This window comes from Ammospiza nelsoni, chromosome 8, assembly GCF_027579445.1.
Source record: "Ammospiza nelsoni isolate bAmmNel1 chromosome 8, bAmmNel1.pri, whole genome shotgun sequence".
NCBI classification, from domain to species: domain Eukaryota; kingdom Metazoa; phylum Chordata; class Aves; order Passeriformes; family Passerellidae; genus Ammospiza; species Ammospiza nelsoni.
In genome coordinates, this window is record NC_080640.1 from 18,729,600 (window position 1) to 18,753,808 (window position 24,209).

The 24,209-nt window shown below is 44.3% G+C and overlaps 1 protein-coding gene across 1 annotated transcript; it reads right to left on the bottom strand.

Moving 5' to 3' along the window:
• Window positions 1-7,264: 7,264 nt before the first annotated feature.
• Window positions 7,265-22,901, bottom strand: PKD2L1 (polycystin 2 like 1, transient receptor potential cation channel). The gene is made up of 15 exons (XM_059477240.1): window positions 22,607-22,901; window positions 18,712-18,825; window positions 17,244-17,371; window positions 15,870-16,126; window positions 14,793-15,017; window positions 14,184-14,412; window positions 13,670-13,840; window positions 12,768-12,949; window positions 11,665-11,785; window positions 10,984-11,082; window positions 10,128-10,249; window positions 9,695-9,812; window positions 9,328-9,464; window positions 8,434-8,581; window positions 7,265-7,450 (listed from the first exon to the last, which is right to left on the bottom strand). Exons 1-15 carry the CDS (start codon window positions 22,899-22,901, stop codon window positions 7,265-7,267), a joined length of 2,532 nt encoding a protein of 843 aa, XP_059333223.1.
• Between the last annotated feature and the right edge of the window lie 1,308 nt (window positions 22,902-24,209).

Below are 24,209 nucleotides of genomic sequence, written 5' to 3' on the forward strand. Positions count from 1 at the left end.
CCAGTACAATTTTCTCCCACACTCAACCCAAGCTCCTGTGCAGGACTCCTTCAAGTACAATTTGTCTTGCTATTTGTGAGTCAGGAATGGGCACTCCATCCTTCTGCTTCCCTTTTGAGGGCCTCAGTGCCTGCAGGAGGCTAACAGGATTAAAGTGTGTTTTATCTGTCCCAACTCAGCTCTGCAGAGGTCAGTTCTCTTGCTAGACATGAATGTTGACATACACATTGTTACGTAGGCAATTCACCTCCTTCCTCAGGAGCAAAGTCCAGGCTGCCCTATGAGACATTCCTAAAAACTGTTTAACTTTTACCCACTCCCAAGGCCTGGGCTGCTGCCATTAGGATTTGTTGTGGCAGCCCTGAACACATTCAGACATTTTTTTTGCAGTAGGTGCTGTACACCCAGAGTTGCAGAGTATTCTTCCCCCAAGGGACTGTACACAATTGTAGGAGTGTGAGATATCCTTATAGCAAACAGCTTGCATTCTGGAGATAAAAAATAGCTCTGTCTTATCCATGACTTGTCCCTTCTTTTGTGCCTTCCTAGAGGCTCACTAGTGCTCTGTGACCTTGACAGAGAACTACTGTGCCATGACACAAGGTAGAGCATCACAGTAGGTGAAAGAAAAAGTGTAAAGGCTCAGAAATCTCAGTTGTCCCCTACTCTGATGCAGATTGCAGGAAAATCACATTTGTAAACAAGTAAACTGAGGAAGAAAAACAGGGAATCACCAGGTAGCAAGTGTTATCAAAGATAAACCAAACCAGAAAGCCAGACTAAATGTTTGGATTTTTGTCTTGAAGATGAAGGCAGTAACAAAGAGGAGAACAAAGAGAAGGAAGCACTTGGTTGCACAACTCACCCAGTAATGCTACAGGAAAAAGCAGAACACTCCTAGGCTACTTATGCCAGAGTTCTTTGTACTCACCTTCCATCTGGCCTCTCTGGTTATGTTCCACTATGTTCCAACTCGTCTCTATATTTGGCTTTTTCAGTAAAGCCACTGCCTGGAGTCTGTCTTGGCCAGGGCAGCTCAGGTTTTCTGACTGTGTTGCTCTGCTCCTCTCCAGACTAAATTTTTCTATCCTACGTTGGAAATGGCTGTGTAAGTGGAGATGACAAGTGCACTCAAAAGGGGCAGGGGGAGCCCCGGGTCACCCAGGAGCCACTGAAGGCTGGTGAGGTGTCCTAGGCCTGGAGGTAGTTCTCATTAATCAGGAGAGGCAGGGCGGGTAGAGACACAACAGAAATGCCAAGGTAGGTGTGAATGGAGAGTAAATGGGAGCCTGGGTGTAGAACACCAGGAGTGGCAAGTGTTGATGACATTGAGCTTAGCTTCTCACCAGGACAGCAGCACATGTAGGAGTAGCTCCTCCAGGCACTCAGAGTGGGAGACAAGGGGCAATGAGTAAATCTTAATGATTCACAGAAGAGGGACAGGGTGAGAAATTGATCACTGTCATCTCCTAAAGCATGTGAAAAGACACATTCATAAACAACCCTTGGTCACCAGGCTAAGGATGGAGGAGACACAACAGGTCTCTAGCTGATGTTCCTTGTTCTATGTCATGACAAGGACCCTGACCCCAGCCCCTGGACATAGGTCCTCGTGTCCAAATGCTGAACAGTTCCTTTGAGCACATCTCTCCTTCCTCATGAGTATTTGGTAAGAGAACAGAAGCAAGTACAATCTGTTCTGTTTTACAATAAGGTCATCCTATTCTCTTCATGATAAAGAATGCCTGTTGGTGGCATGGCCTCTCCTGGGCCTGAACAGAATAAAATTCTTTGAAGCAGAAGAGGCAGTATTCCTGAAAGGATTCAGAAAGCCTACCATCTCTTGTTGCTGTAACACTTCTCAACTGTGTAAGAAACTGAGAAGAAGCTCTGTCCTTTTTGTCTGCTCCAGAAGTCTTTGTATGTGCTTTCAAAGCCCGCTCTATTACTGAACTCCAAACATGTCTGAACAACCTGGTTAGTTTGCAACATTCTAGCAATAGGTCTGCAGGTGTGTGCACAGATACGGAGTTTTTCTCTCTGAGCTTGCCCTTTACTATTATTTCTGATGCTTTTTGCAGAAGAAGACCCCACAGGGACTCACAGCCAATGAAAATGATCACTTGGGATAGCTTCCCAGTCCCTTCTCAGGCAGCACAAGCAAAGCCAGCTTCAAGCTCCCGCTTTGCATCTTGCTCTGAGTGGCTGTTTCTTAGGCTGCTGTGCCTTCTGGCACCTAGAAGTGAGTGTACCATCAGAGTAACGATTGGTATCTTCTGGGGACACAGTGGCCAGGAAGCAGCAGCATCCAGAGCAGTTTGGGACATCCTGTGCTCTAGAGCCCTGTTACTGCCATGCACACAGGCTCTCTTGGTAACTTGCTATAGCACGCCTCAGCAAAGCTGGCTGATTCAGGCTGGAGACCAGGCTGAACAGCCTCTGTTTTGTCAACTGAACTTTTGCACTCCTCCTTCAGCACTCTTCAGCCAGGGCTTTATCTCACCACACCCCGTGGGGCTGGCACCCTTCTGTAATCTGCCTGAGTGCCTGGCACGTGTATAGCATGGCTGGCTGGCAATGAGCTGCGCCTGGCATTTGCCACCTCTAAAAAAGGGCCATGAGCAGGGCCAGAGGTGCTGAACTGTGCCATGCCTCTCCAAAACCCAGCACATTCACGTTATCACATCCCTTAACCTCTGAGCCCAGAGATGGGGACCTGGCACTCACTGAAGTTCCTGCTACTTTTACTGCTCTCCATTCCCAGGCTTCTTGCTTTCATGTTTGGAGACCTGGAATTAGGGTTTGTGTGACCAGTAAAAGGATGGCACATCATCTGGGCTCGTAATTTGCTAGATCGTCAGGTACTGACTACTCCCCTCCCTTTTTCATTATTGCTCATAAACTCTGAATACTGATAGTTGTTCCCCAATGTTGTTCTTTTCTTCATAGGACTCCTAGGGTGTGTCTGTAAAGCACACAGGGTAAGGGCAGCCTCCAGCTAACAACCTTCGGTGCTAAAGACCAGTGAGCAGCAACTTCAGGCTAATAATAGCACTCACTAAGAGCTTTTCACAAGACTGAAAAAAATTAGCAAAACCTGTACAAATCCTTTTTACAGGTTGTAGGGAGAATTATAACCTGCCTGAGATAGATAAAGCTTGCCACAAGTCCTGAAGTGTGAGGGTCTAGTATCGTAAATTACCTGTTGGAATCCATGGACTCTGCTTCTGTCTTTTCTCTCTCACCACGAACGGAATGTTTCTGTATCTCAGTTTCTTTCAGTAAAACAAACGACAGATTTGTTTCTGTGCATTGAAAATGGAAGAGAAGAGACTGTAGGTGCAAAGGGTTGTGAGTAGTGCTGGCTGACATCTACTGGTAAAACGAACCAGGCTGATAAGCTTGGCTGTATTTGTAGGAGGTCGGGGGATTTCTTTTGTGTTCCTTTTAAACATGAAAAGTTAGGCTTGCTCATTGTTAGGACTATTGGCATCATGTTCTTGGGGAGACGCAACCAGGAGCTTCCCGTGCTCATCGCCACGGCTGGTTGGGGCTGCTTTTTGCCAATGCTTGAGCCTCCTCTTGGACATCACTGCCATGCCCTTCCCTGCACACATCCATGAATCTCTCTCTGCCTCACTTGTGCTTTGAAATCATGGCTCGGACACGCTTTCCTTCCCCCTTGGCTCTGGATCAGGAGCACACACACCTGCCAGAGTGGGCCTCAGACTACATCCACAGCAAGTCCCAACACAAATAACAGTTATAACTGCTGAATCTCATCAAAGGACTTTATGCTTCTCCAAACCTCTTCCCCAAGATTTTAACCACTTCAAGGCACAGCTGGCACAGTGCAGTTTGGAAAGCTATGCTCTACAGATTGAACCAAAACACAATCACACACCTTTTTTTTTTGAGGAACAAATACTTTACTTTACCCATCAGACATGTATCATCTAAGTAATATCAGCTCCTGATGGGAGGCCTGACAACACGTATTTGAAAAGAAAAGCTGTATGAACTTACCATTTGGTGTATTGATGTTATTTTTCAACCAGCATGAAAACACAATTGACAGTTGCACAAAGAACAGTCAGTGGCATAAAAATGTACAAGAAATGTACAAGATTAATGCAGGCACACGCCAGTAACAGAAGTTGTTTTACACTGAGAAGCACTAGCACGACTAAAATCACACCACAGGGGGAAGTGGTCTTTCTGCCAGGAAGGGGGAAAAGAGCTGACCTGGGAGACCACTATAGCCTGCAGTTGTTGTCTGATCACAGCCAGAGCAGATTTAGGGCTCCTCAGCCTGGCAGGCTGACTGCTGCCCCCCAAGTCCAAGGGAGAGGAAGCTGCCAGGCTGTCCTTGCCAGAGAGAAGGGGAGAGCTCTGGCAAACCGGGCTAGAGTCTCCTGCCTTTACCAGAGACAGGCAGAGTGAGAGGCAGACATCTCTCACAGCTGCAGTGGCCTGTGGAGACTCCCATGTCCTTCCTTTGCAGGGGAAAATTGGCTTCCCAAATTTCAGGCATGAACAAACACTGCATGTGAACATTACCATTTTGCTCCTGCTGCTGCCCTAAAGAAAAGACTCAGTGCTTGGGAGCTGGTTGTCTGATGCTCTTGGTCACTGTCCCATGGATCTGAGTTCAGCTGTCACACCTCTGCACTTCACCTGCCTTCCCTGATAGTTATGGGAGTCCCTTGCAGAAAGGAGCAGGGGGTGAAGGTTATCTTGGTGTCTAGTGACAGGCAGGGCTCTTACCCTGTGCTCCTGTGGCTGTAGCACCCCTGCCTCAGTGGGATGTTATCTGTGGGGCTGGTCTTGGGGTTTGGCTTAGAAGGGGAACAGAAAGAAACACTGGGCAATGCAGAAAGGGAGGTTCTGAGTCACCTTCTCTGTTGAACAGAGCAGCTAAACAACACTCTCTCTTGTGAGAAATCTGAGGCTTTGTAAAGCCAAGCTTTACAGATCGTAAGTTTTACTTTCATTTTCTTGGCAGAACCTGATTTCAGGATCCTGTTACCCTCACAGTAGTTATTTCTGGGTTAAGAAGCTCAGCCTCAGCCAGCAACATATCTTACACTGGCTACTAGCACAGGTTCAGCCACCTGAAGCAGACAACTGCTGCTTGGATCTCTCCCAAAGTGCCAGACTTAATTCCTAAAAGATCAGCATCCCAAGCATTTGATATCTGTGCAGTAATACAGACTCAGAATTTCATCCAGTAATTTGAGTCCATGGAAAAGGCAGACACTTTCAGAGACCTCAAAAGAGCAGCCATTTTTTTCTTGCTTTGCAATTATGCCTTGGTATACTTGTAGTCTACTCTGGAGTCAGGATCTAAAACAAGGTCTTACAAATTAATTTATAAGAATCTTCCTCTGTGCCTTTCAAATCTCAGAAGACCTGATGAATTGACTGCAAAGGGCTGTGTGCACTATTTGAGCCCATTATAGAGCACATAATTCCTCTGTTCAATCACAGTTTAGCATATGAATTTTCTGTTTAATTAAAATTTGGAGGGGGAAAAAAGCCTATTTTAGGAAGTACTCCTGACAGGCTGTTTTCTTCTGAACAAGATAATAGCTTCAATGCAGAGAGGAGGAGGACGTAAGCAACACCATTGTTCTGTTTTCAGCCAGAAAAGCTAAAGGTAAGACATTTTGCTCAATTCTGAATTCAGTGGAACTGGGAATGAAGAAACATGGCAATATCTCACAGTCTTGTTCCCAACAGCAGGACCAGCTGATGATGGGAAGTGAATCATGAGACCCTGCAGTTCCTGCCTCCCCAGCTCCTGTTTGAAATCTAAGCTCCCTGTGGGCTGGGCAACAAGCTCCTTCTCACAGCTCCTGCCAGGCCCTTGGAGTTGATTGACAGTCTGCTTCAATTTACCAAGACTATCTTGTGGTTGTGGCAGCCCTGAAACCTGGGCCATCTGAGGACAGGGCTCATCCTGAGACCCTTCAGACACTGCCAGAGGCTTTCTCCAGAATGCAGTGAACATCCATCTTAAAAAAGGTGGCAATACAAGATGCCCCTGCACAAGGTCCCAGCTAAACCTGTCACTGCACAGAGCACTAAACAGTGTAGCACTAATGAGAACTCTTAGCAGTGGTCTGGTACAGCTCACATTTCTATTGGCTTTAAGCCTATGGACCCTATTTGAGGTTAACTGTGCCAGAATATCAGTCATAAAGGTATTTGAAATATATTTACAATGGCCCTGTAATAGCAGCAATAGCCTGCACCAATTACAAGGAAAAAGAGAAGCCTCAGCAAACAGAAAAATGCTTGGAAAAAAAGTATTTTGCATGTGGTAAAAAAACTGACACTCATTTTCACAATATTTTCAATGCTAATGGTGTCAGCACTCATAACTGCAAATTTGTTTCCTTCACAAAAACAAGAAGCATCAAACTTCATAAATGGGCTGCTAGTTTGCAAGGTGCAATTTAAGGAGTGTGAAAATAAATGACATATTTCTTAGTGTCAACAGCTATGTTAGAAATCATATAACTAGAAGTTTGTTCCCTAACACTCAGACCTAGGACTCCACCAACTGCTTCTCATTTTAGAATATTTCAGACCTTCTCCCAGTTACACTGGTGTCAACTCTTATTGTATCTTATTGTTATCCAGTTAAGCACCAGTAACCTCTTTCCTCAACACCTGAGCCTAAGGTACAGAGAGGGTTACCAAGGTAATCTGGAAACAAACTACAACGGAACAAAACTGGCTGTAACCAGGTAGAAAGAACCACATTTCTTCTTCCCATTTCACTCTGGTGACTACATTCTGCTTTCTTTACATGACAGCCATATCTGTCTCCTGCAGACCAGCGTGTTTTGGGAACAAGCTGCAATATGCTTATCTGGACACAAACGGTCAGAATTCTGGGCTCCCTACTTTTTGGGGAAGGCTAGACAGACAATGTTGTGCCAGCCTGTTCAGAGGCAGAAACCTAATACATCACCTAGTGCCAAATTTCACCTCTTCCTGACATATGGGTACAGGGGAGAAGATGAAGGGGGACAGAAGTTCTAGCTCTGTGATGTCATACATCATTACACTGGAGAATAGCATCCCTGATTTTTCACATTAAGAATTCCTGGCAACAGTGGTGTCTGTGTCCAGCTCTCTGGATTATCCTAATAGTGGGGGAACAACTGACAGTGACTTGGTACCATGGCAGCCAGACTGGGAGCACTGGGCTGTTGAGCACTGCTATAACTGGCTAGAAGTTCTTCTAGACTGGCTAGAAGTTCTTGGGCACCTGAGACCCCAGTACACTTGACTTGGGCAAGATGTGATAGACCCCATTCTGGGAAGAGCTGCCACTCATGTTGTTTCTCTGTATGTGTTCCATCCCCCAACTTTCTCCTTCTTTTCCCAGCTGGTCTAGGCTCTGCGGGTGCAGCTCTTCCTGACTGGCTTCTTCCTCCTGTGAACAAGAAGAAAGTGTGACCTGCAATGTCAGCAAGCTACCAAGAAGTCTAGCAACACTGTAGGAGAGAGGCAAGGTGTGCAGGATACTAAAATATCTTCCCACATTCTCTCAGAAATTAGAACAAGCCTGCCTATTAAAGATCCAATACACTGAGGAATGCACATTCAAGCTTTAGACAAACAAGGAGAGATTCATCCCTTTTCATCCTTTATGAGCACCTTCACAGAAATGCTGTGGCACAGCAAATCTGCAAACAAACACACATAAGATTTTGGGCATGTTCAAAGGAGTAGGACCTCCCAAAACACTCTTTCAGATGCAAAGGGATAGCAAGACTACTCTGCAAAAGGGAGACTTCTTTCTGACTCTGCTAGGTCACTTTGTGCTGTTTGGCTATTCTCATTGTTGAAGCCACAAAACCATGGAGTAGTGACATGGCTCCCACATGCCTTGCTGCCTTTGACTTTAAAGCTGAAGATCCAAAATACACTGGTTGAATCAATATGGGCACTCTTTGGCAAAAGTCACAGTGTTATGCTATAAGCACACAGTTGGCCAATCTTCCACCACACATGTGATGAATGATCCACGGGCAAGATGTTAAGATCACAGTCCACAACAGCCATGAGCTGCTCTTGCTGGAAAGGACAGTTTGATCATTTTAATGCCTGAAGATGAGCAGCTAGAAAGCAACTGACAACAGGCAAATTTTACCCACTCCCATAGAGTTGAGGCTGGCCTCAAAGGAGCCAGAAGATGTGTTTAAAGGTATTAGGGTTAATCGTGGGGACATGAAAACAAGAGGCTTTATGTCATTTTGCTTAAACAGAAAAGGATTGATCATACACCCTGCCCAAGCCTTTTTATCTGAAGTCAATGAAGATTGGAAAAGCAAAGATGATACCAGGCCTTTTCTCCCAGCAGAGCTAGTCACCTGATCTGAAGCTGGTTCAAATGCATGGTGGAGGGCTACCAACCTTGCTAACATCACCCAGTGGTTTGCCCAACAGATCCTTCTTCTTCATCTCTTTTCTTTCTGGCACATCAAGCTTGTTCACCACTGCATCAATCTTGTAGCCAATGCTGTTTATGGAGTGTTCCAGCTGCAGCACACGGTGCAGGAGGCTGAGGGAGACATGGAGAGCATTTGTAAGCTTTTTCCTGTGATGAGTCAAGGGATTTGTTGCAGACATCTCCCAGAGACCTCAAATAGAAGTGAATGCTCCCAGATCACTGATTATGTCACCTACTGCTACACTGTGTTTTCATCTGTAATCAGTGGTTCTCTTTAGGATGGATCTAGACACAGCATAATTCCATTATTAAATATTGCACCTGCCTCTCCTTTGATATGGCCCTATGTGGTTTGCTCAGTGTTTCTCAGTAGCAGAATCAAGATATACTGATTCACTCTGCTGTGTTTATCCTGTGCTCCTCCTATGGAGAAAATAGCCAAGTGTTATTCTTGGAACTGAAGGATAAAGGCCAACTAGGCTATAAATCAAGGATATTTATTGCTACAGGACCTTCTGTAAAGGTACCAGCTTTCCCTCACCCAGTTATTTGGGCCACCTTCTGACCTGAAACATGCCAGCATATTGCCTGTGGCTAGATGACAGCTGAAGAGGTTAATCAAGAGGCAGAAAACAAAATTCCTTAATTGAGTCTTTTACAGGAAGAAGTAAACTACATTACTAGAACAGTCCCAGCTATCTCCTGACCTGCTTATTTACACAGGTGCAAGATAAAAGGGACAAGATCTTACTGAAGCTGCTCAGCATCACTGTAAAGAGTTACATCAGGGAAGGAAGCAGCAGGAAATTGGACCCCTCATTTGCTGGGTGTTTAAACTACTGACAGCACAAACATACACTTGGAACTCTTCTTTGGAGACCCAGGTGGCCTTATTGCTGTGGTTATTCCTTGCTTCCATGTAGGTCAGATTCTCATCCAGGTTGTTGTCAGCGTAGGATTTCCCCAAATTTTCAATCTCTGTGTTCAGAGCAACCTGGAAAACAAAGAAACTCCTGCAAATATGGATACTAATTCTGTGGCTGGCTTTACTGTCAATGACACATGAGCTTCACAGGCAAAATACACTCAGCTGCATGCAGGTGGAGTTGGAACTATATTTTAGTTGCCTGCTTAGTTCATACCATAAACCCAAAGATTCCTGAGGCCACTTTGCAGTGATGTCTGCCAAACAGAATTTTTTTTTTCCTTGCCCATTTTTTTTACCCTTTTTGCCTCTAGGTCATGCTTCATCTGCTGTTGCTCCTCTTCATCAAGGATGCGGTTGCCATCTTTGTCAAATCTGGAGAAAGCTGCTGTGATCTCATGGTCTGCATGGCCCAGTCTGCAAAAGAATAGAAAGAGAAAGCTCAAAGCATAGAATTATACGGTTAAGCTGTAACAGAGTGGGAATTTTGAAATAAGTGTATTGTTTCCTCCTGCCACTGATAAACCTAAACATCCCAAATGGGCAAGAGATAGTTATACAAACCTATTTAGAACAGGAAATTAAATATTTGAGGAAAGATAATTTTTTTTATTCTTAAATTGCCCAGATCTGAGCTAATCGCTCTTCTTGTCTTGAAAAGCAGAAAATTTAAATTACCTGTATTACTAAGAGAAAGGACTAAGTGGACATCCCTCAAACTGACTCACTTACTGCTTCAAGCTGTTCTTGAAGTCTTCAAAGTCCAGTTGTGTTGTTCCATTCTGCAGGGCTTTCTGCACCTCAGAAATCTGCTCTTTCTTCAGCTTCAGCCTCGTGAGTGTCCGGTTGTAGCTCTGTGACCAAAGCCACAGACACAGAATCATGCACACAAAACAGTGAAAAGTAGAGCAGAGTGGGCAGTGTGATAGAGGTGAGCATATGCTAAGTAATAGCAGGAGTTTTCAAGCTCTCCACAAGCAAAAAATAAAGCACTGCAGTATAAACCTCATCTCCAAACTAGAATCACACCTTCAGAGTGATACTAACACGCTAACCCTCTGCTTTTCTCACCCCAGTTCTTCCTTTATCTGATTTCCCAACACATCAGCTGTTTAAGATTACTATCTCAATTACTATTCCTTGTAGAATATTGATCTCACAGCAGAATTGTGACCTTCCAGGAACTTTTCTGGAATTTGTCCATGGGAAAGACAGATTTAACCTGCTAGAATTGTGCCACTGTAACAGGCTCAACTTAGCACAACAGGACTTGCCATTTTTTCAATCAAAGTACATTTTATGAAGGACTGAAAGAGCTTTGTCTAGAGACCATACTGGGAAGAAAAGTCTCTCAGAAACACTACATAAAGTAACAGGATTAACCCAATACCTGCATTCTCATCTTCCCATTGCCAAAGGTCTGGGAGCTTGATTTATCCCAGAAAGGAATTGTGACTTGCGCACACAAAGAAGGGGGATCTGGATTGGCAGCCACTGTTTCTCTCTAGTAAATTCCAGTTAGGTCAGGGACTTCCAAAAATGCTTCATGATTTAGCTAGAAAGTAGCACAGCTTTCACTATTCATCACCTGCTTCAAGATGTCAGAGAGCTGCAGCTCATCCTTCTGGCTCGAAAGCTCCTCCTTGACTTCTGAGTAGGTGTCATTGATGATGGCCAGGAACATGTTCTAGGAAAAGGGGAAGCAGTGAGATGAATATGCATGAGACATCCTGCCTGCTCCATCAGCTGAAACAGCAAGAAACAGACACAGATGCGCAAGACTTAGTTAAACAAGGAGTTGTTTCCCTATGGGATATCTCTTGGGCAAATTAAAGAGGGTCAAGAAAAGGCCTACTTCAGCCACACCATGTTTTCTAAAGTTTTTGCAGTTAAAGCAGTGGCTGAAAGTACATTTATTCCCGCCTCAAATACTACCTTTGGTAGTTTCTCTTGCAAAATCTTAGGTTACATATGGACTCCTGACACTGAGTGTGTAACCTGGTTATTATGAACATTCCTCTGCATCCATTGCCTAGGAAGCCAGTCAGTTTCAGTTTTCACCTTAAGAGATGTTGGCCCTTAATCACCCTAAATAAGCAAATCCCCACTTGTAGTAACACACTCTTTACCTACTGTAGTCTATTTGCACTGCAAAGCTATTGTAACTGAAACTTCTTTTCTAAGCATTTTCACCTAACCCAGGGATTGTCAGGAGGGGTCTCTCAAACACTGCTTTCAATACAGGGACAAGGAGGACTTTGTTGCTTACCAGAAGCACAAAGAAAACAAAGAACACATAGGTGACAAAGTAAAGAGGCCCAAGCACCCTGTTGGCATTGTCAATGGAATTGTAGTCAAAATCACCAAGAATGATCCGAAACTGGGTGAAACTGGGGGAAAGAAAGAGCACAGGGTGACACAAAGGCACACACAAACAGTCCTGAGGTGAACCTGAACCTCCCTGCAGCCCAGATGGGCACAGGCAAAAACCAGAGCAGGGTCTAAGTCACTCCAGAGTGGCAAGTTAAATGCATCCATAGTATTTCAGGAGTGAAGCAAGCTGATCTGGTTAGAGCAAGAGGAAAATAAAACATGGTTTCCACACAAATTCAGGCTGTCCAAAGTGTGTTTTGGTGTAAATAGGAGTCAAAAGCAAAACAATCTGAATTTTCCCTGATTAAAGGCATTTGACTCAATGAAGCCATCTCTTGCAAGAAAGTTTGTGAGACTCTGGAGGGACGTTAGAACTGGATAGTGCTCTTCAACTTTTGTAGTTCATAGCCCCTATAATGATGGGTGTTTAAGTGTATTGATCCCAAGCTTCCTTATCTCTGTTTTCTCTTGTAGACCCTTCAAAGGCAGGACTTGGATGCCCAGAGGTCTGTGGGACACAAGCTGAAAACCATTGCTGTAGCAGATACCTCCATTAACATCACACATTACTTGAGCAGGCCCATGAACTGCAGGATTGTCTGAGAGGGGATTTTAACTCACTTCCCCAACACTCCTTTCCTTCCACATGTGCTCATGCACCCACCTCCATCTCAGATATATTGATCAGTATCTGTGGGATTTCTATGGAAATAGATGTCCTTACCAATATCCACCATATCTCTTGTCCTTACTGATAAACACCAGACAAACAGAAATCTGCCTGTAGCCCTCAGTTTTCTTATTGTATTCTTTCGTCCATGAAGATGTCAGTCACAACCAGAAGGCTGTGAGCAACTTATTAACTATTGTGGCTTTATTACAATGAGATACAACAGGTGTCTGATTGTCATTGAGATTTGCAACTGGGGGGAAGAGTGGAAAGCAGCTAAAATTATTTTGATAAAATTATGGAAACACAGTACTAGCTTACACACTTACATGCATTTAACAAAGGTACTGAAGTTTTCCACTTGTGTCCCAAAAAGAAGGTAACCCAGCTGGGCGTAGGCAAAGAAGACAATGAAGAACATGATGGCAAAGCCCAGGATGTCCTTGGCACAACGTGCCAGTGTGGAGGAGAGCTGGGTCATTGTTTTGTTAAAGCTAATGTACTTGAATATCTGCAGGATGGAAGAATGGGGACAAAGTTAGGCCAAACCACCAGCTAGGTCAGTCCCTCTCACGCATGCACGTGCTTACTAAGACAAGAGGTTCACTACAGGACCAAAGTACTGAAGAGAAAGGTGGCTAGGGAATGGTGGCTTAGTCTTCAGGACATTTATCCCAGGTGTGCCACCATCCTTATCTGGGTTCATAAACATACGACTTTGTTCGCTTTGTCAAAGGAAAATATAAACAGGGACTGCTGGAAAAACAAATCTCTTAAGGCTGATGAGGAGCCCCTTGGTGGCTTTCTGCCACACCAAGATGCTTTAGTTGAAATGCAAAGTCCATGTCAACAGATGAGTCATTTCCAGCTCTTGAATGATCATAATGGAAAAAAATATGATTTGCAGATTATCCTCAAGAATACCAAAATAGTATAGGATGGACAAAGTTACATGGTACTCAGCATTTTCTAAAACCACTTTTACACCGCAGTGTCTGAGCTCATATCCCTGAGGGTTACTTCTGAATAACTGACCTCAGAATGAAGGGTGAAAAGTTGCCCAGATTAACTGCAAAACAGACCATATGACTTCAAGGAAAATTCTCTGTTCTATAACTGTTCTATAGCTGTTACACTCATTTACTCAGAGGGATGGAAGAGACAACCCTCAAGCTATCCAGAAAGAGAGGCCTGACTGGAGACCTGGCACCTCCCAGATCCCTTACAGTACCTTGATCCAGGCAAAAAATAAGTTGACTGCATTCATATTGTTGTACTGGGTCTGCCAGAACGCCAGGAATTCAAAGTCTGCGTAGGTGTTGGGGTGCTCCAGCAGCTCTCCCAGCAGCCTGTTCACCTCTGTGGTGCGAAAGATGTGAAACCCAATGGCAACAATGGAGAGCTGCAAAGAGGAAGAGGAGTAGTCTGCAGTAATCGCTGTTTCTGTGCTTTCCATGGAAATTAAATGTCACAGAACTCATTGCAATCCCACTTCAGAGCTGCAGTCTAGTGGTGGGCTATGAAAATATGATGTGCTGAATGATACCCTGACTTCAGTCTCTTGGGCATCTGTAAGAATTTTCTCCTAGCAGTTCTTCCAGACAGAAGAGCATGTGTTCATTTTAGTATTAGAGCAAAATGTGCAAGTTCTTGTCTTATCTAGACTAATTTCCACTTTCCTTCATTTATTTGCCTCTTACACACCCCTGCCATTCCTCCCCCAAAAAGTGAGCAAGGATCCTCACCAGAATGACAACCACATCCAGAATGTTCCAGATGCTGGTGAAGTACTTAAACTTGTGGATACGGAGCTCCAAAGCCTCTTCCACCACGTAGTAGAAGATGAAGACACAGAATACAATTTCACAGGCAACAATGAAGAAGTCCCATGTGCTGACATATCGTATAAGCTTCACTGTCCGGATTTGCCAGGAGGGAATGGCACCACCAGTGGCTGGAAACTCAACCACTAACCTTGAAGGGGACAAGGAAACAATTTCAAACTAGGGGATGGAAGCTCAGAGATAATTTTGAGAGGCATCCAATTGAGCATGAACTATCCACCAGACCATGAGTGAAAGCATTGTGTATGTGTTTGTGCAGCCATGTCTCTGCTGCTTCACTGCCTGTGATAGGAAAGGGTAAAAGGTGACAAGAAGTGTGACTGGTTATTTCAGGAAGACCAAGACTTCTCACTAAACCATGCAAATTCTACTGACATCACTCAGTAGTAGTAGAGGGGTGGTCACTACCCCACTGGTGGACCATAATAAAATATTTGTATTTTGAGAAATAAATTGAGGCACTGAGGAAGATGCAAGAGGCTGAAGAATTTTCATCTGGACTCAGCTTACCTCAGAACACAGAACAGATTGATATTTGCATTATACACAGAGAAATCAATAAAGACAACTCGTGTTCCCCGATCCAGCCACAGTTTCTCCTTCAAGACCTGCAGGGCTTCAGCACTCTCTTCTCTGGTCATCTTGAGGTCTATGTAGTATCCTCCCCCACTGTAACTGGTTAGTCTTCCCCAGTGAGATGAACCACCCAGCTCCTCCTCAGAATGGTACCTCCACCTGCAACAGACAAGGCACAAAGAAAGGCTTCACCTGCCCAGGCTTGAATATGGCCTTGTGCCCTGGAAAAAATATATCTTCAAGGGGCAGAGCAGTTTTCAATTGAAGCAATTGAAGAATTGGCATTTAATTCCTACTCCTGATCTCACCCTACATAATACTGGTAACCATTATGGTTAGTTTTCTGGTTTAGTGCTTCCCAGCAGTGACACAACATGATTTGCAATACTATGGAGGGAAAATGCTGAGGTTTGTTGGCTATATCAGTCTTGTTTTCATGGAGGTTATTCTCAGCATCTACTCTCTTACCTTCTACCACATCCTACACCGCCATCTGCTTAGAATGCTCTTGTACTCATATTTCCTAATGAATAATAGTTTCTCATTCATGGATCAAGATTCACACAGAGAGAAGTGAGCAGAGATATTAAACTGCAGTTACCTCACATTATTATAGAGAAACAGGTTGTCAAGATGAAAGAATTGCACTCCCTTTTCTCTGGCTCCTGAAATCCCAGAGGAAAGCAAATGGTAACTTGCCAGCTAAATGTCAGCTTGCCATTTAATGGATCTGGTCCCAGAGGTCTTCATTTATTCTCACTCTCTTAAAAATAGGCAACAATTTCTTCCTATATTCCCACTGTATTTTTTAATGGCTTTCCCAACATGGAAACTCATTCTATTGTACTTCCCCCAAAAAGACACTTGACATTATTGATAGACAAAAAGGAATTTCTGCCTCTGACTGCAAGGGCAATTCCAGCCTTATGTGAGAAACTCACCCCTGGCATCCTGCAGCTCAGCAGCTCTTATTTGAACGAGAAGAGACTCGTTTGGATTAGATGTACTTACGCCGTTCCATTGATGAGCCCAAAGGAGAGCCTTTCCTCCTTGTCTTCAGAGTATACATCATAGCAGCCAGAGATTTCCTCCTTGAAGTCATCGTGGACCACACAGGAGTTGTTCTTCACCTTCAGCTGCCTCATGCGTGGGACACCCAGCAGCAGGTTTTCGTAATAGATGTATGACTGCGTGCTGTGCGCCGCCAGGGACTCGTTGTTGTACCACTTGGTCCAGTATAGGTTGTCCAGCAGGGGCCCTTGTGCATACTGCAAAGGAGGCAGAGGAGAACAACTCCTTTGTAGCTCACACATTCTCTTAGTCTGGGATTGAGGTAGTGAGACCTGACCCACCCCTCTCTGGTCCCCAAGATGAAGAGTAGCCAAAGTTTGTGTTGCATGTACGTTAACGAGAGGAAAGACCAGGGCTGGTGGTAGAGGAGGGATGCTGGGCAGCAGGGTCATCATTGGTTTCTCACAGCCCTGTAATGTGTCTGTGGCACCTTCTGTGCCTAATGAAGAGACAAAAGCCCTACAAGTCTCATTGTCTCTTCTACTTCAGTCAGCACAAGTCTCAAGGAACTGCCTTGGCGCAAGTTGCGAATGATGAAAAGTGCATGTGCCAGTGTCCTGGAAACAGTGGTGGTGAAACAATAGGGCCATTGTTGGCTGGAGTGTTTTAATGTGACAGAAAAAGGCAACTCTAATTGACAAATAACTTCTGGCTGTCAGAGATAAGTGGTTGCAATACCTCAATGGCCTTCACTGAGGCTCTTGTTATTCTTTCATCCATTCTTTCACAGAAATATGTTAGAACCCAGATGTTTGTCCCCTTCATTCTCTTTGATAAAAGTCACTGCAAATTTTAATCCAGCTTCTTCCTAAAGAATCTATAGATTAGACAAGCCCAGGCATGAATTACAGGCAGGTTAATTTTGATGTTCTCAAAATATCATGAAAATGGACATGGCCTATTACTAAGACACCAGCTAGAAGACATTGTACTCTAGGATTCAAGTCCACTTGTGTCACAAGGAAATCTGAAGTAAATCCCTTGGCTTCTCTAGGCCAGTACTTCCTATCTGTGCAATATCACCAAAATTATTTTTTTTTAATATCCTGCCTGTTTTACTGAGAAATGGACTCTTCTGGGCACACACAAATCTTAGCCTAGCCAGTATTCTGGACTCAGTGCTCAGGGATACACTATACTTGAAATCAGTTAATATTTTGAATGCAAATGTTATTGTGACTATTGCTAGTAGCTGGCAAAAGCTTGTGGCAGCAAAACGTCTGCTGAAATCACTAGATAGTACTTCAGAGGGAACTGAATATCCCAGTCCAGCTGAGTTTCAGGGTTCCCATGGCAGGCCAGATTGGTACTCACCACCCAGAAGTCAGCCATGCTGCTGATGGACTGGAAGGAGACACGGCCATCTGTAGAGGTCTGCAGGAAGAGCTCAGACATCACTTTGGTGTAGTAATAGGCATTGGAACTTGTCATTCCATATGTCACTAAGAGAACAAGAGGAGGGTCCTTTCTTATACCTGAATACTGGCATCTGATATTTATTTATATATTCACTTTCTGTGTACCTTATATTTTCACAGGTACAAGACACAGGAGAATAAATTTTAGGGTTTTCTGCTTTCTTAGAGATTTACAAACTTATCTGCTCTATGTTGCAGAGTTTAAATTGTCAGACTGACCAAATGTAAGAGTTAAGTTGTAAGAGAAGACCATTGGAGGATACAACTGAACATTCTGGATAACAGTTTTTGTTCCCAGACAGAATTTCTGAAGGAAATTTTATTTTTCAGAACAAAGTCCATGACCTATATTTTGAATTTCTGATGTGAAGTCATGAGGGCACAAAGACCACCTTATTTTCCCAAGTGAAAAGCTCCAGGTAAGTTTTCATCTACCAAGAAACCCCAAGAGGAGCAGGCTCTAACTTCCACAAACATGTTGTTTCAACTCTCCAGTGCTCCTTCCTTCAGGAAAACATCCATCATGGTGATCACTAAGAACATGTCCTACTCTTGAAAGGACACCAGGAGAATAAAGCACCTGACATTCAAGACACAAGCCCCCACACCTCCTGGATGAGTCAGTGTGTGACAACACGTACATCTGTGTGCGACAACGCGTACGTCCGTGTGCGTGTCTTGGTTCTTTAGGAAGAGCGACTGAAGCACTGTCTCCCTGACACAGCATGATAGTAACTTAGGGTGGTATTGTCTGTCCATCTCTCCTGCTGTTGGGTCCATGAAATATAACCCTCCTCACTGTCCCATGCCACAGGTGCTCACTGGTGATAAGGAATGAACCTTAGCAGAACCAAACAGCCATTGTCCTACTGGCACAAAGTCCATATTAGCATTGCCATTCACTACAGGGACACATTACACTCACTCAATAACAACAGGGTGAGCTGTCATCTGCTTTATCGCCTCAGCCACCCATCCAGTCTCAGAGGGGAAAATCTCTCTGAATTGTCTTTGCTACCAGCAAGTTTCTAGAGCTACTCTCTGGGGGTTGAGCATTTGCTGAGAAACTGAGAAAAGACCTTGGGCAGATTCTCCTAGGACTGTGGAGTCAGTGGCTAGAACTGATTATGCCAATCAGAAAGTACTGCTTAAGTCTAACTAGCATCAGTTAGCACTGGTCACTAATTTTACTTCTCTGTGCAGCATCAATTCTTTAAGGTAATGACAACTTCTTGCTGCTGTGAACACCCATACAATAAATGTAACATTTACAGCAGAGCAAGGAAGACTAGTAATAAAATCTCACATTATTCCCCTCATGCTGCACACAGAAATGGTGCCTATGAGATATGACAGCTACTTACAGAGACAGATGTCCACCAAGAACATAACATAGACCAGCAGTTCTCGCAGGGTGGTCTTCACATACAGCTCCCTATTTTCAGCTGTGTTCTCAGTCAGTGTAGTGCCCCACAGACCTGTTGGGTATAAAGAAGGAACTGTAGAATTTTTCATGGCCATTCTCAACGGCCATGTGAGGAGCTGTAATCCTGTTCCAAAAAAGCACTGTTGGGAGTTGAAGTTTAGTGGCTTTTTGAGGCCAAGTCACTTTTCATTTCAAAATCTGACTAAAAACATTTGCTAAATACCCCTAAGAAGAACCATTCCAGCATGCATAAAAGATTTTTAGCTAACCAAGACTGAAATATACTGGATTTTTATTTTGCTAAATCACTATTTCGTTTTATGTTTCTTCTGTTTTCAGTTCATTATAGCCTGATCTTTTCCTGACTGTGTTTCAGCTTACTCTTTGCAGAAGTTCAGTCTTTGTCACAAATGCTCTTGAAACCATAATATTTCATCTCAGTCACCCATGTGCCAACAGCTGACTTTCTGAGAGGTCTTTCATTCCAGAACTGCATCTGGTGTTAGCTTTACAACTATTACTCCTTTTATTGTATACTGAACCATTAGGGTCCAAATATTTGTCTCTTGCTTACCTAAAAACCCTTGCAGTTTTCTTATTGGTCATAAAACTCAATCAAATAACACAACTCAGTATTTTCAGCACAACATTTAGAGCCAAATTATCTTCAGGACATCTAACAATGGAGCTTAGCTGAATCCAATACACTAATTGCACCAGCTAAAGATCCTATTTCTTCACACAACTCATTAAATGTCACCAGGGTCATCAATAAGAGAGAAATGCTTCCTTTAAAAGAAGCCTTGATATTTTGTGTTTGATGAACCACCTAATACCATTAGTGTATTTGTTTGTTCTTTTTGTAATGGCTTTCTGTTGTGATTTCTGGAATGCTCCTGAAGTTGAAAGGCATAAGAACTTTCAATTGAAAGCCTGGTGATGAAAGCCTTGTCAATAATTGCCATGGTCTTGCTGCTTTCTGCAGCTCCTAGAGAGCTCAGCCCTGATTCCTATCCCCAGTGGGATGAAACAACCTTCTTCCTGCAAACCAGGATCAAAGCTGATCAAAGGCCCTACACTTGAAGTCATCTCCGGCAGATACAAACTTCTTTTTTGTCTGGAGTAAGCAAAAGTGTTCTAGTGGTCTGTGTGCATTTATCCTGTCATTTTGATAGCTCTTTGGCATCTCAAGAGATTAGACAGTTTTCTGCACCATTAACTACCATAGTGACCATAGTGATGTTGCAGCATCTGCCATCACATCTGCGCAGGCAAACCAGGAGCCTGTTCTGGACAATCCAGACCAGCAAGAGAAATGACAGCCTGGAGATGATCTGGACTAACTCCTGAGGAGAAGAAAGTATCATATGATCTACAGGAATCTTCACAATGGACAAAAATCACTTTTAAATTACTACCTTCATCCTTAGATATGACTACACCACAATCTTTTAACAGGTTTGTTTGGGGTTTTTTTCCATAAGCAGGAAACCCCTACTATCCATATGTTTGGAGCAAATGCACAGGCTTTCTTTACTTTTAGAACAGTAGTGCACTCAGGAACACCCAAATTCAAGGAGACTCTAATATCCTTGAGAACTTGGTTCAGACTCTTGCCCAAAATGATACCTGGAGGACCATGAGGCTGCTCCAGTCCTTCCAGATTGCGTTAGTTGTAATACTGTATCAGCTGAGGTTTATTTTCAGCTATGTCTTTAGGAAACATGCCAGGGAGATCTATCACCTCATACATGAAGCATGTCCCCATCTGTGTCTCCTTTGGCACCACCTACCCCCTTGGGGATGCAGCTATTTTGGACATGACATTTGGAGTAGAAGGACTCAAGGCTAGAAGGTATCCAGTCTTCCTTATGGCACCTTGAATGACCACCCAGAACCCATGTGGCTGAGCAAAGAAAAAATAACAGAACCTAGAAAACAGGCTATGAATGCAATCCTTTTATGTCTCACCTTCCTGATAGTTAACAAGTAACTGATAAGAATTACTGGCAACACCTACATTATCACCAGACTTGTGACCCAGGTGAGTGACTAGCTCACGGTCTCAGGTACAGCTGGAGATCCTCTTCCAAAGGCAGCGGGAAGCTGGGTACTCCTCATCAACCACCATACACCCATACCCAGCCAAGTCTGCCCATGTGCAGGCCATGGACCAGCAGAGGTGGCAGGAGGCAGGCAGGAACCAGGACACAGAGCTGCTTGCACACTGCTTAGAGAGGAACAGTCCTGAGCACTGGCACCAGGTGCAGCAGCTACTCGCTACTAATCCAGCACAGTAACTGATGAGGACAAGAAAAAAGATTAATAATCCAACTATTGCCTCTAGCTATGGACATGTAATCCCAGGAAATGGTTTTTAAGCAAAAAACCCAACCTCTTAAACTCTCATTGTTTAACTAACTTATATGTACTACTTCTATTTTCCATGTGAGACACCAAGGTGATTAAATGGAAAGGGAAAAGCCAGCAATGGAGAGGCAATGAAAAATGATGAGCACCTAGTAAAGATGCAAAGGAAGGAAGCAAATCCTTCAAGGAAAAAGTCCCCACTTCTGTGAGGCTCAGAGAGACCTTTGGTCTGTCTGCACTGGCCTTTGGATTCCCAGCTTTGGTATTTCCTTCAACCCTATTTACCACCCTTAGTGTCAGGACACGCTGCTGCAACAGTCAGAAGAAGAAAATGATGTGGTATCTTGACAGTTACCATCATTTGCATGCTCCAAATTCAACTCTGGCAGCTCACAAATGGAAATTTGATGTTAAAGTATGGATATGGTTTTCCATTTTAAGTCTCAAACAATGCCTAGAAGAAAGCATTTCAGAATAAACCAGGTAAATGATACACTGCCTAAGAGTAATCTGTAATTAGCTACCAAACCCACCCAACACTCTTCCTTGGCCAGGAGAAATCTCTAAAGCCTCTGCTCTGAATTCCATGTGAGATAGTAGTGTTAGACTGTAATGGCAATGGCAAAAGCATTGATCACAGAGGGGCTGTGCAATTCAGGACCAAACTGTACTGTTATTCACCCACTCATACTGTTAGAGGGTATGGCTCTGAGAGGGGTTCTTACCTTCCAAGTGAGGAAAAAAAAAAAAAAGACACGTTGGCAAGAAATTTTTTTCTTTGCTTTATCTTTCCTGTTTTTAAAATATTGTGATCTTATGCCTTCTATAAGAAACTGTTCAAATAATGCCCTTACCCAGGACTGTATTCTGACAGGAGACTTATCTTGCCCCCAGGGTTTTGTTTGCCTCTGAATAAGCCTACATAATATTTTATTCCCCTTTGTCTTTTAAACTGGAAACAGCACCTCTTTCAGCTATCTTCAAGCAAAACATTATTTGACACATTGCTCTAATCCCCTACATTTCAGTCCTGACAGTGCTAGATTTTCTCTGGTAGATAGGGCTATAAGTTCTTATGCTACTGTAGCACAGGGGCCAATACCATTCTATCTAGAAAATGCACACAAAGACAGAATAGTCTCACCACCACAGTGATGGCTTCTGGGGATTCAGACCACCTAAGACCTGCCAACAGATTCACTGCATGACCTTGAGCATGAGACCCACTAAGTCTTATGGTAAAGGTAACAGGACAGACCATGAAGCTACAGCAAGGCACACAGAACAAGGATACTCCTTTCAGGTCAGCCAAAGATGATCTCTGGAGTAATGCTACTGCATGTTGAACAGGTCCCTGGGCTTCACAGACACTATGAGGTTTTTGCCATCTGCATCCCTTCTCTTCCTCCCCTCACCATTGCTCTGAGGGCTAATAAGTCCCTTCTAATGAGATAGAGATTTACCTCGGATGCCTCGGAAGATGTAGAAGCAGCACTTGAGGAAAGGACTTGTCCTCCCATTCACAGCTTTGCTCTGTTCTTCCTGGTAGGGCAGCGCATCCCCAACCTCTTCAAAATTCTCGTAGGGACTCTCCAGGACAGGTTTGGGGTTGTAGATGGTTTGAATTTTCAAGGAGGTAGAGGGAGAGCCATTGTAAACAGGATTGTCCCAAGCTTTCTTCCCCACTGTCTCCAGTTCATGCACCTCTGATACTTTAAAGTGGCTCTCAGCTCTGTTCTTTAGGTGAGACATATTCATGACTACTCACTGCCAGCAGAAGTACTTTTTAGCTGGAATTGTGACGATTGCCTGCCCAGACTGGAATTAAAAGTTAGCAGAGAGATAATCAGTGCCAAACAGCTTGTCTGCCTCAGCAGCCAGGAGAGGGCACACCAGCAGCTCCCCACAGACAGTAAGCATCCTCTCTTTCTTTTATATCAGCTCAGCTGGTGACACCGACCAGAGGGGTGGCACTGCCCCTTGTTAGGAACCACCGTCAGCCCTATTATCCCAGTCGCCCTGGGAACACCGGCAGGTCCAGGAGTCCTTCCCTGCTTCACAGCGGCAATGACAGAGGCAGATGCCGCCGTGAGAAGAGGAGGCAGCGGGGAGCGAGGAGCGCTCCGGGTCAGTTCGGGGCACCCGTGAGACCGGGGCCGCTCCGCTCGGGGCGGCGGGACCCGCGCCTGCAGCCAAGGGACAAAGAGCAGAAACTCCCCGAGCGGCAGCGCCCAGGCGGGCAGGCGGCACAGCATCCTCTTCCTTGCGGATTGCAAAATCAGGGCTGAAACGCGGGAGTAGCTGGAGTGGTCGTTTTGGAAACCAGGGGCTGGAATCTCCTGCTTTCGCGGTATTTCCACAAGCTCGGTAGTCCCTGCCAGCCCTGAGGCAAGCCTGATTAAAAAAAAAAAAAAAAAAGCACCATTACCACCAAAAAACCCACAAAAACAAAAGAAAACAAATTGAAAAACCCCAAACAAACAAACAAAAAACCCAAAGAAAGAAAAAAAACCCAAGCAAAACCCCAAACAAACAATGCCTCCCAAAACAAACAAAAAAAAAACCCCAAACCAAAACCAAACCCTAACAAACCAAAACCCCATCAAGATAAAAAACAGGCAAAACTGGCAATAAGAGTGGCAGGGACTTGCCTGCACCCACCTTTGCCACTGGCCACCAGCGAGTAGTCATCCCAGGCACCACAGGTCCTGCAGGTCTGTGACTGTACCCCGAGGGGTCCCAGAGCTCAACCCCAGGACACCACACTTGTCTTGGTGATGAGACTATAAAAGAACACGTAGCCTGAGCCTGGTCCTTCCTCACGTCTGAATATATAATTCAGAAGAGGTGCCTCTCCATGGGTACTGAGGGTTGCTATTTTTCTGGCATTACCCAAGAAAGCAACAAGACTCTCACACCTGTAGGCCCAGATGAGGATGTTTTCTCTGGACTCTGATGTTGCCAAGCCAGCTAGGAAATGCAGAGATGTCCCCTAGATGTGACCTAAGATTGTGGCACTAAGCAGCTGCTTGAACAACAGTGAAACAAGACCTAACTTGCCACAGG

Bases quoted from the DNA above. Each gene is read 5' to 3' on its own strand.
- PKD2L1 (XM_059477240.1), bottom strand. From the start codon at position 22,901: ATGAATATGTCTCACCTAAAGAACAGAGCTGAGAGCCACTTTAAAGTA. The intron at 11,083-11,664 runs GTAAGCAACAAA...CCCTTTTCCTAG, and splicing joins TTGTTTTCTTTGTGCTTCTG to AACATGTTCCTGGCCATCAT. The intron at 9,465-9,694 runs GTAAAAAAAATG...TTTGTTTTCCAG, and splicing joins ATGACCTAGAGGCAAAAAGG to GTTGCTCTGAACACAGAGAT.